The following is a 14449-nucleotide window of genomic DNA, read 5'->3' as shown; positions in this document are numbered from 1 at the left end:
TTCTGTTTTTACTCTTGAGTTTGAGAAAACTCATCTTAATTTGTTGTCTGTCCTTCACCCCCAGCCTTGGGACCCTAGTTTTCCTGCTTACTGTGATTTTAACTATCCATGTAGTTTATTCCTTTCCTCTTGTTCCCCCCCAACTCCGTGCATCATAAGTTCTAACAATGCTGCTCTTGTCCAGCCTACATAAAATTTGTCTCTTTGCTTTCCAGGTGGAGTTTCCTAAATTCTTTCAATGCCATGCAGCTTTTGGATTTTTAGGCAAAGCATAATGTTTCCTCCTAAGCACATTTGGCACTTCTCATATCACTGTAGCCTTTCCTATCCTTGTCTGCTATCCATGTCTATACAGACATCCCACGGAGTCTGTTCTCTTTGTCATCAGCCCAGACCTGTAGTAGAAGACTAAGTGCAGCTTTGCCTGTGGTGCTTGCATAGCCACTAGGATACTTCCAGGGTGGTAATGGAGGCAGTAGGCAGTCTTTGAGTAGTCAGCCTGCTGTTGCTGTCTTGTCTTTCCAGTCTGCCTTGAGAGAGAAGGCTCATTGTCCTGCTAGACTTGAAGAGAAGGAATGGGGGGGGTGGGGGGCAAATGCCAGATTAAATTGTTCTGGGATTACTTGGACTGTCCCTTGGCACACAATCTGTGGTCACATTGTATAGAAATTGCTGATTTGTCAGACTTCTATTCAGATAGTGGTTGGTTAGCTTTCTCAAGAGTTAGCTATTTTACAGGCCTTGTAGCTAAGCTGAAATTAGGTAGGGCTTTGTTTCTTCTTTAAATTGTGATTCACTGTTTTCTACAAAAATTACCAATTAAAGATTCTCACCCATATTCTTCAGTCAGTGCATTTTAGGAATAGCTGCTCTAATGCTTATCTCTTCCTACTTGGTATGTAAAGTAGACTTAAGTAAATAGGTCTGCCTACTTGGTTTGAGGGTTGGTTTATTTGTTGCTATTAGCTATTTGGCCTACTATCAAACCGTTTTACGAAGAGTGTAACTGTGCAGCTTCCATTAATATGGTTCCATCCCTATCACACACAGATCATTTACTCCCATAAGACTGAGGCATTATCCAATTACCAGCCAGCTTGAAATTGACTGCATAAGAGTGTGATGTAGTAGTTGCAGCCAGATGTTATCAAATGGCATAAGAAAGAATTTGAGGTCCTGGGTTGCTCAACATTAGAAGCAGAGTTTCAAGTTTGTCTTATAGGGGACTGAAAAACAGAGAGCAAAGAAGGTTCTTGTATTGCTTGTATTTAAATGACTGGCTGTGATCCAGCACTTCAAATGAAGCAAAAGCCCTCGTATAGCAGCGCTTGTCTCTAATGAAACTATAGTTTCAAAACATATTGATTTTATTCCTTTTCCTTTTTTTTTCTTCTCTCCACCCAACAGAAAGCTGCTTTGGTGGGGAGAGAGGAGCTTAGGCTCTTCCTTGGGAGATACTCTGTTACTAGGATGAACATTTCTCACAGAACATAGACCTGAGGGAATCACTCAAGAAGCAAAGTGAATTGTGATTTTTTTAAAGCTGGAATTTCCTGTCACTCAGATTTGGAGGTTGCATAGTAGGAAAGAAATGTAGGAGATGGTATAAAGTGACTACAAGAAAAGATTGCTGCTGTAATTAAGGCCTGATAGGCTATTGCAGATGATGTGTATGGACTTGATATTCTTGGCTGTCCAATAGCATGCAGGGACTTAAATTGCAGATATTGTTTTGCTTTCACATTCCAGGAGATACTTCATTTGTTGTGACTGTCCAGGAATGAATTTTCAGCTGTCTCATCACATGTTGTTGCTCCTGTTTTTAAAGCAATGCTAGTACATTTGTTCTAAGGTAGCCTTTCCTGTAACTAAAATTGCTCTTTGCCAAGAGGCATCCTTCTGAACTCCTGCTCTTGAAAGGGAGGTCTTTTCTGTGCATCAAGTGGAGCTGTTGGCATGCCATAGAAGTCTTACCTCTCACTTCAGCACGTTGGGAGAGTCAGGTGAGCTTGAGCTCCTCAAAGTAAATGTGTGGTACCACCTGGAGTTTGAAATCTCATGTGGCAGTGATCTTTACAAACTGGAAAACATTTACTGTTCAGGACTACTGCCTTAGAAAATGGTGTTTTGCCATCCCCTTCAGTAGGTCTCAGGTCAGATTTTATTTGTAATGGAGTTGCAATTTTTGTACTTAAGTTCTTTTAATACCTAAATAACTGTTTTAGTGTCTCTTGCTATGGATATAGATATCTCAACTGTGCTGACTGGAAATGTACAGCCATTGACTCACCTCACTTGTAGTGACCTTTTAGGCTCTCTGGGTCCTGACTGAACATCTTGGTGATGAATACCAGGATTCTTATATTTAAATGTGATCAAGAAATACGGTGTGTATGAAAGAGCTAAGGCAGCTTGCTGCAGCTCTGTTTTATCTGGTGTTTCCTAATAGCAAAAAATAGTACTCCAGAATGCTATACAGATGTAACCCACTGGGAGATGATGAATGTGTGTAGTGCTGAGGCTGGGCCCTCTTTTGTTAAGCAGGGAGGTCTCCTCTTTTGATATAAATAGGACATGGAGTTTTGTAGCAGCTCCCCTGTGAAAGGTCGGTGTCACACACTTGAGTTACCAGTAAAACAGTTTCACTTGCTTATTAGCAGAGTGTGTTTATTCAACCAAAACCAATACTGTTGTACATCTTGTGGTGGTTTGTTTTCTCTTTGTGTTTTGTTTGTTTGCTTTTTCTTCCTGTACTAGTAGTAGAAACTAACATTAAAAAGCCTCAGCTGTATCTCATTCAGTCTCGGGCTGCCATCCTTCACCCTTAAATTTTGATAAATGTGTTTGTCAAGTGTCAAAGGCTTCATAATCTAAGGAGTACAAGAGTCAGCAGTGTTTTCTGTATATCACTGAAATATGAATCTAGGAGATCTTCTCAGTTCTCCTTTGCTGTGTCTAAATGGAAATAGTAGAATAGCAGGGCAAGAATAATCTTTTGAAAGCCCATCTAGTCCATACCAGTGCACCAGAAGTAATATATTGTGCACACAAGTACGTACTAGTTTAATCTGCTTTCTCAAATCTCTAGCAATGGAGACCAGTTTATACTACTTAGGCTACTTGCTCCAATGTTTTTCTTTTCTTGTGGTTAAAAAGTTCTGGACAGTGCAGCAGGGAAACAAACGCGAGTCTCTTATTTTGTGTTAGGTCTGGCACCCACAGCAAGAGTAGGGTATCCCAGCTGATGTCACATGTTGAAGAGATCAGGGCTTCTACATGTGTCTAGCAGTAGCCTGACTGTGGCTGTTTGTGTTCAGTTGATCTAATCTCAAATTATTTTTCTGAAGAATTACTGCCTGTTTGTTTCCTATCTTGCCTTTGTGAGGGGTAATTATTCATATGTAAATGTGGTGTCTTGCCTTCCTCCCGGTTGAATGTCAAATGATTTTTGATGTTTTGCTCCTTTTTGCAAATGACATTTGAAATCTGAGCTAATCTGCTTAAAGTTCTTTCAGCTTTGTTATCTGCACCTTGTGCTACTACCGAATAACAAGTGCTCTCTACTATTGTGCTAGTAGCGTTATAAACAAACACTTGGCTGTTTTGGAATTCCTTCCATACATGCTTTCATTTTCATAATATACCACTGGACCCTCCTACCCAGGTACAACTACCCAACTGGTTTTCCAACCAGTACATTTTTCGTGATTATGAGATCAAGTAGAAAAAGGTTTACCTGAAAGGTAGTTACTTCTCTCCTGCAGTTTGTGATGATGCTGTTTATTGTGTGCAAATCTAAGCTGGCTTTTTTTTTTTCTTGTTGTCTATCCATTATTTATAAATCACAGGAATCAAAAATAAGATTATGGGATAGATTAGATTCTCTCAAATTAGCCATTTTATTTTTTGTAGCAGTGGTATTTCATGTAGTTCATGTTCATTGTTTAACTGCTCAAAATGTCATGCATCTAATAAGTATATGAGAAATCAGATAAGCCAAGAGTAGCACAAATACAATACAGATATTAAAAAAAAAAGCAAAGACTAAAGAAAATGCTGCAGAAATAACATACACAGCTTGCTTCAACAGTTGACAGAACTTCTGGATCAGCAGATCTCTGATAAGGCTAACCACCTCTTGAGGGTTGCAGAGCATCGTTATAGTCCAGATTTCCTTTGGAAATGCTATGAAAGTGACTTATTGCCACAAAACAGCAAGTCCTTTCTTCCTTGGCATCATGTTGACTATGTTTGTGACTGCAGGTTTAGCTGAAAATATTTAGCCAAAATAAACAAATACCAGCTTTTTTTTCTTATTGTAATTGTGAATTGTATGAAACAGATAAATAACTTTCTCTGTGTGATGTATCAAGAAAAATTGAAGTGGAATTATTATCTTCTTTCCCATATGCATGCGTACCCCTTCACATAATTTGAAACTGATGACCCAAAATTACCTGGCCGTGTTAATCAAGTGTCTCTTTATGATTTCAGGTATTCCAAAGCTGATTACAGGTGATATGGTTAAAGAAGGTGCAGCTGTTATTGATGTAGGCATCAACTATATCCATAATACTCTTTCAGGAAAAACCAAATTAGTTGGGGATGTGGACTTTGAAGGTTAGTGAAATGTTCTTTATATGAACTTGTTGGATAATTATCCTGAAGTTTGTGGGATTCAGTTATGATAAACACATGGGATAGTCAGTATCTGAAATGAGATGACACTTGCAGGAATTATTTTAAATTTGTTTCCTTAAATAACAAAGCAAACAATATGTTTGTATATCTGCTCTTAAAAAAATGGTATGTTATTCAAGAGAGGAGGTGTTACTCCTAATTACACATACCAGTGACCTTTAAGAGATGCAGATGAGCTATTATGGCAGCATCGTGTCAAAAGATGCTTGTATCCAGGTTTCTTTAATCTTTATGAGTCCGTGTAGTGTTTCAGGAGTAAGCAATAAAAACAGTTTCTGCTTTTTCACAAGAATAGGGTCTCCCACTGTTCATAAGCAATATTATACTGCAGCTTCTAAGCCTTCTTTTATGCTCTCACTCTAAATTTGTAGGTGCAAATATTAACTTGTGCTTCCGAAGTATTCTTTATGCTAAGGTTTAGTCTGAGTTCATCTTAAACTCCTGAAAATCTTGGTCCAGGCAAGCCTGAGATAAAAATTAATGTTACATATTGATCTTTTTATGTTTAATGTGTTGCAGAGCCAGTTCACAATGTAACTTGATTAAATATCTCTGCTCTGGGGGAGTTCCAGACTGGAATAGTAGGATTGTTGCAGTGAAAAATTAAAGCTTATTGGTGGAGTTGATTGTGGGAAGCTTAGACAGCATTTACCCACATTATTAATGGTTCTCAACATTTCCTTATTTTGATACGTATGAAAATCACATACATTTCTTTTTTTTTTTTTTTTTTTTTTCACGGTTATTAACATCTTGGCTGGCATAGTGTCTCAAAGCTTAATTATATTCAGAATATTTCTAGCCGTCTGTATCTATTTTTAATTCTGTCAGTCCCTTAGTTTCTGCTTCTTTTAATCATACATGATACCTGTCTGTTAAAGTCAATGAAATTACCTGCATGAGTGCAGCTAAGTGATTGTCTCAGCATGCATTTGGAAACATATAACTGTATGTGTACAGTGGAGTTCCAGCAGAAAAATACTCTTAGAGTTACAACCTGAACATTTTTGTTCTGTTATCCTGCTTATGTTATCACAAATAGAGGGTTATATTTTCTGTTTTCAGAACTTAAGTATATAACATTTTCAGGATTTTTTTGTTTGCTTTAGCAGGTTTGGGGAAATAAGCTGTAACTTTCAGAAACATTAAATTGTATAGTTTTTGTTCTTTAAGTGTGCAACCTTTTGAATGTAATATAGGTACAGATTCAATGGGAAGGCTGTGATTCAGAGTTTCAGCAATGCATTGTATGTGTCTTGTCATGTCTACTGTGGGTTGTGCTTGGGATTTTACCTGGGGGGAGGGAAGATCCAAAAAAGAGGGAGGAACTTCAACTTGGATGATGCCACTACAGTTGCAAGTAGCATTTCATTGTGCGTTGCCAAAGGGAAATTGTTGTTGGTACATTGGTATCGGTGAAAGTTTCGCTAAATCTCTAACAAGAATAGAAAACATCCTGGTGTATACAATTCTGAATACTAAAAAGTAAAACACTCTTGCGAAGTATTTGATTTGGCAGTTAGGAAATGGAATAAGCTAGTGTATTCATGTAGCAAATCATTTCATCCTTTTTCTCTGATTCCTTGACCTTCTTGTCTTTTCATCCCCTTCCTTAAGTAGAGAAATGTGGTGGGGAGAGCAGAGATTTAACTGGGCAATCGGAGGTTAAATTTGTTTTACTTGAAATAGGTGGAGATGGCTGCCTGGACCAGGTCATCTGACTGAACAACTTGGATAGTGGATATAAAGTTTAATAGATAGTTGAAACTGTTTTGAGTTGTCATATCCTAGCAATATTTGGATGCCATCCTCTAATCTCTAGGAGATATGTTAGACACCGAAGTTTAATTTTATCTCTTAAACAGCAAAAGGATATAATTGCAACTTTTTAATATTGTTCTTTATTAAATTCCATGTAAGAAATGTCTGGAGATGAGAAATCCTATCACAGGCCAAGAGGAATTTGATAGCTGCTCAAAATGAGTTTTAAAGGTTTGAAATCTGTTTTAAAATGTGCATTTGAGTCATGTCCACTTCTGCTGTGAGCAACAGAGTTGTATGCAGTCACCTGCAGCCAGACTTTGCCTATGACTGTGCTTCTTGCTGACCATTGCTATATTGTGGTGTACATGGATACATGTTCTCAAGCCACTGAACACACTTTGGCTGCCCTTTAAACTCCTCTAGATGAGGAGGAGCAACAAGATTGTTTTAGTTTACTTAGAAAAAATTCAACAGTATCAGACCCATGTGTATCAGTATTACAGCTGCTATAATGGTTGGCCTGGTAGTGATGGCATCGAGGTACTGTTGTGGTTGTTAGGCTTAACTGTTTATTTTGACCAAAAATCCCAGGCTGTGTTGTGGAACACCTTCAAACAATATTTGTGACTTCCCCTACCTCCATATGCTCTCTTTGTTTTGACACTCCATTAAAAAAAAAAAAAAAAAAAAAAAAAAAAAAAGTTGTTCAGAATAGTTTCGTGTGCAGTTCCAAGGTAGCTAAAAGAACAACATAGGAAACCACTGTGCATGCGGAGGTCAGCTGCAAAAGCACTGCAGTACCTAGCCCTGATATTGCTAGGGTATCTTAGACTGCCTGTGCATTTCTCCATATATAACCAGCACAATACATTCAGTGTGTCCCTATTTATGTTAAGAATTTGCCAAAATAAGTGGTCTGGGGAGGAAGTGTTTTGTAACTTCTGGGAGCCACAAGAGGGGGAGTGAAGTGGCAGGAAGGAGGAGAAACAGTGGCATCCTTAGGTTATTGCCAGTGTTATTAGTTACTTTTGGGCAGTCAATTTCAGTCGCAGAAAGGGAGACATGTTTCTGCGAAGAGGGTAATACATGTGTGGGTGTACTTGGCCCTGTTTTATATGGCTTTTGTTGCCACAGCAAAAATGCTAAGGGGGGAGGAGGGCTACAAGAACCAGGAACGTGAAATAAAGCAATAACTTACATAGAGCATTTAACTGGAACGGCTTTTTTTGGGTGGAGCACCATTTCCAGGAGTGACTGGTAGAGCAGGGTAGTAACATGCCAATGTAGGAGCTAACCTTTGTTACAGAGCTCCTTGTTACAAGCTGCTTGTCTCTACACTGCTCCTGCCCTGCTACCTGACACGCAGCAGTGGCAGTTTCCAGGAGCACAGTATTCAGAGATCCTTCCTGAGCTGCAAACCAAAATCCAACTCAAAGATTTTCATCAGTGTGCTGGCAAAGTGGGCTAATGTCACCCATGGGTATTCCTTCTGGTAGCTGACTGGGGTTGGCTTTTTCAAAGGCTCCTGGGTCCATTTGTCGTGGAGTTTAATAATAAAATGAGGAAGGAGCTTCTGTACTTGAATTGCTACTGCAATTTTGGTAGCTCATGAGAAGGGGATGTTAGTGCTGAAGAATTATGTCATGCTGTTTATGGGATTTGCAGATGTTCCTCATGTAGGACAAAAATGCTGAAAGTTACTAGTACTAACTGAAAATTAACTGGAAGGGCCCATGAAACCAAAGTGTATAGAACTGGAGTGGGATTTGCTTAAAATGCTCCCTGTATTTTTATATGAATCCTCCCATATCTTTGACAAGCAGGTGGTAATGCTGTTTTTTGAGTGTTCATTGGGTGCATATATAGAAAATAAATTATTTGTAGGTGATACAGTTTCAATATCAGTGAAGGGGTTTATAAATGGGAATTTTCATGACTCATCTGTGTTCTGTGCAGCCTAGACAATGCAAAAGAGATTCTGGAACATGGGTGCCACCAGGAGCCAGGGAGAGTTTCCAAATACTGAAGAGCAGAAGAGAGTTCCTCACCAAATGATTGATATAGGGAGGGATGATGGGTGTATATTATGATTTTCCTTTGAATGAGGGACAGTTGGATGGAGTTGAAGGCAGGAAAATCAGGGAAATGGTATGTCGAATACCATAGAGGTGGAGAATGGAGATTCATATATCACTTCTGGGTAGACCAAGTGTACCCAAAATAATTGATTTAATGAAAAGCAGGTAAATGTATCCTTTCCACATCAGATACAGGACTAATGACTACAAAGTAATCAAACAAGTTGACAAGTTTCTTGAAATTTGTTCACTTAGTTTGAAAGATTTACCTCAGTAATCTTTTAATTCAGTCTCTTAATGGAAAAGGTGGTCCTACAGTAGTACCTTAGCAACATTTTACAGGATACAGAAATGTTTAACCCAGGCTTCATGAAAGCCATCACTTCCAGTGGTTGTTTGCTGCTGCTTTGTGTTCATTGTGTTACCTTCCCAGGGTGTAGGCTTCTTTTCAGATTATTGAATCCTTTCCGAAGTCTCTCTCTGGACAGCTTATCCAAACAGCAGTCATGAAAATAGAACATGCATGTTCCAGCTGCTTTTGCTATAGCTTTGTTAGTTAATTTCTAAGTTGATTTTGAAGACCTGGCATTCATTTTGCAATCTATAGAAGTCTGTGTAATGTTGTCACCATATTGCTACCCTGCAAAAATCAGGGGGAGCATTGCCTGTTGTTATGCTCCATTAGTGCAAGAAATACACCAGAATGTTGGCATTAGTCTGGGACTGTCAGAAGGCCAGTCTGACTGGTGCTAACTTGTGGCAGAAAGCTGCTGGATTGCCAAGTCTAGTACTTCTATGTAGAAGAGTATGTTGTGGAGGGCTCTAAGTAAGTTATCTTTGGTATCTTGAATTTCTGCTGCTTCTGCTTATTATCACACAGCTACAGTGATACCCTATCCACCTGTCTGTACTAAGTAACTGAATGCAAAGAAACTGTTGTGTGTAGTTTTATGATGGAATTCTCTGCCTGGGATGCCCCTGTTGCTTGGCTTTCATAGGTACTGGAAGGGAAAGATGTGTACATTGTGAGAATTACAGTACTGGGCAGTAATTCCTTGGTTTTCCTTTATACTGCTGTAAAAATAGTTGCAGTAAGAGAAACAGAGACAACATCAAAGAGAAGGAACTGTGAGAAATGGGGTAGATGTTTGCTCATCAGTATCCCACAGTTCATAGTGAGGAAAAAACCCAGTATGTGTAGAGGAGGACATGTGATATTTACTGTGATTGCTGAGCACGTGATTCACACTTACGCAGTGCTGCGGGGATGTAGTGATCCAGAGCAGGTTTGCAGGGCCTAATAAAGCTGTGTGGAAATAGTGCTTAGGCAGGAATTTTTCTGCATCGCTTAATGCAGATGCACAAGACCCAGAAATGCCTTCAAGTTGAGACTTGCCCTTGGTTTGTGTGATTAACCCTATTAGGTGTATGATGTCCTTCGCTTTGGAGGAACCTAGGAATGAAGGGCTGTATCCAAAGCAGTGGATCCTGTTTTTCAAGGAAACAATCTACATTTCATTTCTTTTGAAGAATCAAAGGAAGATTTTTAAGGTTCTACATATGCTGCAAAATAGCATCTCCTCCCCCATAGGCACCTAATTTGTATAGCAACATTATTCAGATTGGCGGAGGAATTCCTGGGAGAAGGGCACACATCTTGAGAAAGCAGAGTTAAAGCTAGGGGCAAAGTTTTAATGTTGCTGAGAAGCAGATCTCCTGAAGGAACCAACAGTGTGGCACCTAATTTGCCAATAAGAGATCAGTCACACTGAAGTGCCATCTTGGAATTGTGCTTTTGCCTACTACATTTCACAAGGAAAGGAAAATCTGTTTATATTTTTGAGAGCCAGGTTATTTTTCTCCCTTTGGTTACTGGCATTCATCTTCAAAAGTTGCATTCACCATATCTATATTTACTCTGATAGGTGGAAACTTATCAGATAGTAGCTTCCCCAACTTAGACACCTGTTGTATGTTTTAAAATCTGGATCAGCTTTTGTGAATAAGCTATCCAGTTGGTTCTCTGCTTAACTTAATATGTCCTCTTACCCCACTGACCCACACAGATTTTCATAATGATAGAGGCTTGGGAATTTCTCTACCCATAAACTTGTGAAAACAGTGTACTGTGTGTTTACTGCTGTGTACAGTTTCTAATACTAGAGGCAATGAATGGTGTGCATGATACTCATTAGAAGGCTTTCTTTATTTAAGGCATGGTGTAGTTGTGGATTGTAGGTCTTCATAAGTAACATAGGAATAGTGTGAATAATACCACAGAAAGAGGCATCTAACATTATCATGGAAACTTACTTATTTCAATTAAAAATGTGTAAAATTAATTATTGTATTAACTTCAGATCTGGCTATGTTCCAGTAATTGGCATTCACCTGGGAATTTGCAGTAACTGTATTGACTTTAAACACCAATCTCAAATGGTAGTTAGTTGAAAATAATATAACTCATAAAAAGACAAATTATTTGTGTTTGATATTAAGAATAACTGTCACGTGTTATCTTAATTAATTGGTTAAAATTAGCATGTTAAAAAACCCCTACATTGCAGTTTGTTTACCTTTCTAAGTATTTTAACAGTATATCTGGTGGTATCAGTCAACTGAGCAATAGAAACCCTACCAGTTGTAATTACTATCCCTCTTCAATGAGGCTTAATCTTCTGTTCTTCAGTTCAGTGGGTTATTCACTGTGAACTTCTTTGCATGTTATTGTTGGATCACTGGCTTGGTGAGTTCAGACAATGGGTTTTTGTTTATTCTATTTACCCCCATCTAGAACTTAATAAGTGTTCTGTCAAAACAATATTCAGCTTTTCAAATTATTTTTAATATTTTTTTTTTAAGACCTTGTTATTCTCAACAGTAAAGCAGAAAATAAATTCAAGATTAATATACTGTAAGCAGAGGCAAGTTATCTTGTTTGTTCCAAAATCAAGGTGTCTAATTTTCCATCCAATTGATCTCTTCTAATGGCCAAGTATAGATTCTTCTCTGTGGTAACTTCAGTGGAAATGTGTGTGCTTGTATCAGAGTCATGTTTGCTCCATTTTCTCCTCTGTGTGTGTGTGCTGTTTTAAAAACAATGCCTTTAAAATTAGAGTGTGAGTTTCCAATAAACAATTTCTAAGCAAGCAAAGAAAACTCAAACTAACAAACAACAAACCTCTCACAGTGACACTTAAAGGAAAAAAACATTCCATAGTAATCAGATTATTAATATGCTGTTTGGACTAATCATTATTGGCCAATAACTGCTCGTTAGTTTGTCATGGAATGAATTTCTAGCCAGTTGCATATGATTTCTTTGCAAGTAACCTGCAATTCCACTTGATTGTTTTTTGCACAGTAGATAAGAATATCAAGTCCAGATTTATTGGTACGTTGTGCTCCTTCATTGTACAAAGAGGTTAACTTGACAGATGTTAACTTAAATGCTTTAAAAAAATGTACAGATTTACCTTGTAGCACAAGGATTCAAGTTCTATGCTTTGATTCAAGTATATATGCTTTGGATAGTCTGTGGTTCATGGTTGGAGGTACTTCAGCTATAAGAGTTTCCTTTCTGTTGAGATTTTGGTAAGATCTGTGCCTCCAGGTCTCTTCTCTGAAGGAGGTGACTATGGCTGAGGGTTGCAATGGGAGTTTTGCCAGTGGAATCTGTTTTTCCTTTAAGAAAATTCTCATTTTTGTTCTTTGTCCATCTTGTGAAGCATTTAAAAAAAAAAAAAAATTGTCCAGGAAAGAGTTCTAAATCCATCTGTGGTTTTATGTTGCCTTTTCTGATCATAAAAAATCCTTGTTAGAAGCTGCAAACCAGAGTGGGGGAAAGTGGCTGAATAGGTGACCTAATTGCTGGTGATGCAGGTCAAACAGCTGAAAACTTCTCCTTGCCAAAAAAATTTGTCAGGAATAACTTTTCACATGGCTGACCACAGGCTGCATGAGTATGTGTTGCTCCCATAAGGGAAGTGCAGCCTTCTGCAGTAGATCAGCTTGCACAGTTTGTGACACCATGCCCCGGAATTAGCCCTTAGGTAATGATATTCAGATGAAGAAAACTACAGCCTGGTCCTGACTGTATCCTGATGCTATTACCATTGCTGAAATAAGACTTCTGCCTTAGTTTTTCCCATATTCTTCAGTACTCACCAAGTCACAGTCTTTTATGCTCACTGCCAGTTAGGTATCTGTGGACAACTGAAAAATAAAAAAGTTTCTAGAAACATTCTTAGTCAATACCTTTTTCTCTTTTCTCTTAGAAGTGAAGAAGAAGGCTGGCTTTATCACTCCAGTGCCAGGAGGGGTGGGACCTATGACTGTTGCAATGCTTCTGAAGAACACACTCATAGTTGCTAAAAAGCTCATTTACTAGAGCAAGCGGGCTACCTTGGAAGAAGAATCCAAGTTATTCTATTTATTGAAACACAAAATGTTTATTTTTTACTACAAATATATTTATTTCTACATTGTATTTATTTTTTAATGTAAAGTATGCTGAGCGCGATGGTTTACAAACTGTTAAAATACTGTGTGTTAACTCCTACTGACTATTATAAGAAAAAAAAGTTGAAGAATGCAGCCTATGCAGATACATTCTTGGTGGTCAATTATGTGTGTGAAAATGAAGAATCAAGCAGGAATCACAAATATACCTGTGTATCTGAGGATGGGGTGCAGTTACGAAAATCTTCAAAGCATTCAGGACCATCAGTTTTGATCAGAGTGTAAAAACTAAGTTTCAACATGATAGATATCTTTTAAAAATATAGTTTGCCTTCTGAGGTCGTGAAGAGCTCTGGATGTAGTTTGAAGTCTTGAATTTGTATGTTTTTATAAATACTTAAAAGCTAGCCATAGGGATCTTGAATCTGAAAGGAGTGAAAGACTGGAATTTTTTATTTCAACTGCCAGGCATTGATGTTGACATGAATGCAGATGATCAGTGCATGTTTTAAAATATTCACGTACACTTGAATGTGAGTAAAATTCTGATGTTAAATGTAGGTAAGAGGTATGCATGAATAAATAGCTAGAATCGAGGGTAGAATTATTTTCTTTCCATGTTTAGATGGAAATGTTTTGGTGCATAATGCCTTCATCCCACAAAAGAAACCTGTGAAGATTTACTGGCCTGGATCAGACTATAATTGGGTAGACTGTAGTTAAAATCATTATGCACATCCAGTGTGTGTATATATATATATATATATATATATATGCAAAAGTTTGTCCCTGATGAACTATTTATTGTCTGAATTCTAAGTAATTTAATTACTCCCTTATTTTTCGAAACTGCATGAATTTGTTTTGTTGTGTTGTGTTGTGGGGTTTTTTGTTGTGTTTTTTGTGTGTGTTTGTTTGTTTTTCTGTCTTGTAAGGTTGAGCCATATGAATTCTTGGCTACAATGTTTTGCTGCTTGGAGGGCTTTAGTTCTAAAGATGGATCTGGAATAGTCTTGTGGAATGCAAAAGTTGGAGTAGAATAACTAAGATACCAATTGAACCGTGTGTATATGCACTATGGATATGAAGAGCCTACCCCAGTTTCCGCTTAAGTAATTGAGAGTCCGTTTGAGCTTTTATCTTCATGTTTTTATCTCAGTTGAGATAACCTTGATTTATTTTCATCAAGAACCTTAGGTGTTTGCCAGTACACTATAGATAACTTGAAAGGGGGAGGAAAAAAAAGCATGGCTTAGTACTACTGCCATTAAACAAAAAAGTGCACTTTCTCTAATAAAAGAAACAAGATGGAGTGTCACTTCTGTGCTGATTGTTCTTATGATCATCTTTCTGAGAGTTTTGTTTAATGCAGTGTTTGCAAAAGGGGTTGGCAGAATCATTACTAAATATAGAGCACCATTAGTGCAGACGCTTGCTTATCTGTT

At 38.0% G+C, this 14449-nt stretch overlaps 1 protein-coding gene across 1 annotated transcript in view; it reads left to right on the top strand.

The window, feature by feature from the left end:
• Window positions 1–12933, top strand: part of MTHFD2L (methylenetetrahydrofolate dehydrogenase (NADP+ dependent) 2 like) — a gene marked incomplete at both ends in the record, with an annotated part of 37092 nt that extends 24159 nt beyond the window's left edge. Inside the window, 2 exons of the mRNA XM_080344001.1 lie at window positions 4495–4620; window positions 12821–12933. Coding sequence (XP_080200127.1) covers window positions 4495–4620; window positions 12821–12933 — 239 coding nt within the window. The remainder of the gene's footprint in view (window positions 1–4494; window positions 4621–12820) is intronic.
• Between the last annotated feature and the right edge of the window lie 1516 nt (window positions 12934–14449).

The sequence above is a fragment of the Nesoenas mayeri genome (genome assembly GCF_963082525.1).
Source record: "Nesoenas mayeri genome assembly, chromosome: 4".
Classification (NCBI taxonomy): Eukaryota; Metazoa; Chordata; class Aves; order Columbiformes; family Columbidae; genus Nesoenas; species Nesoenas mayeri.
The sequence above is the reverse complement of the archived record's forward strand: the minus strand, read 5'-3'. Positions and strand labels throughout refer to the sequence as shown.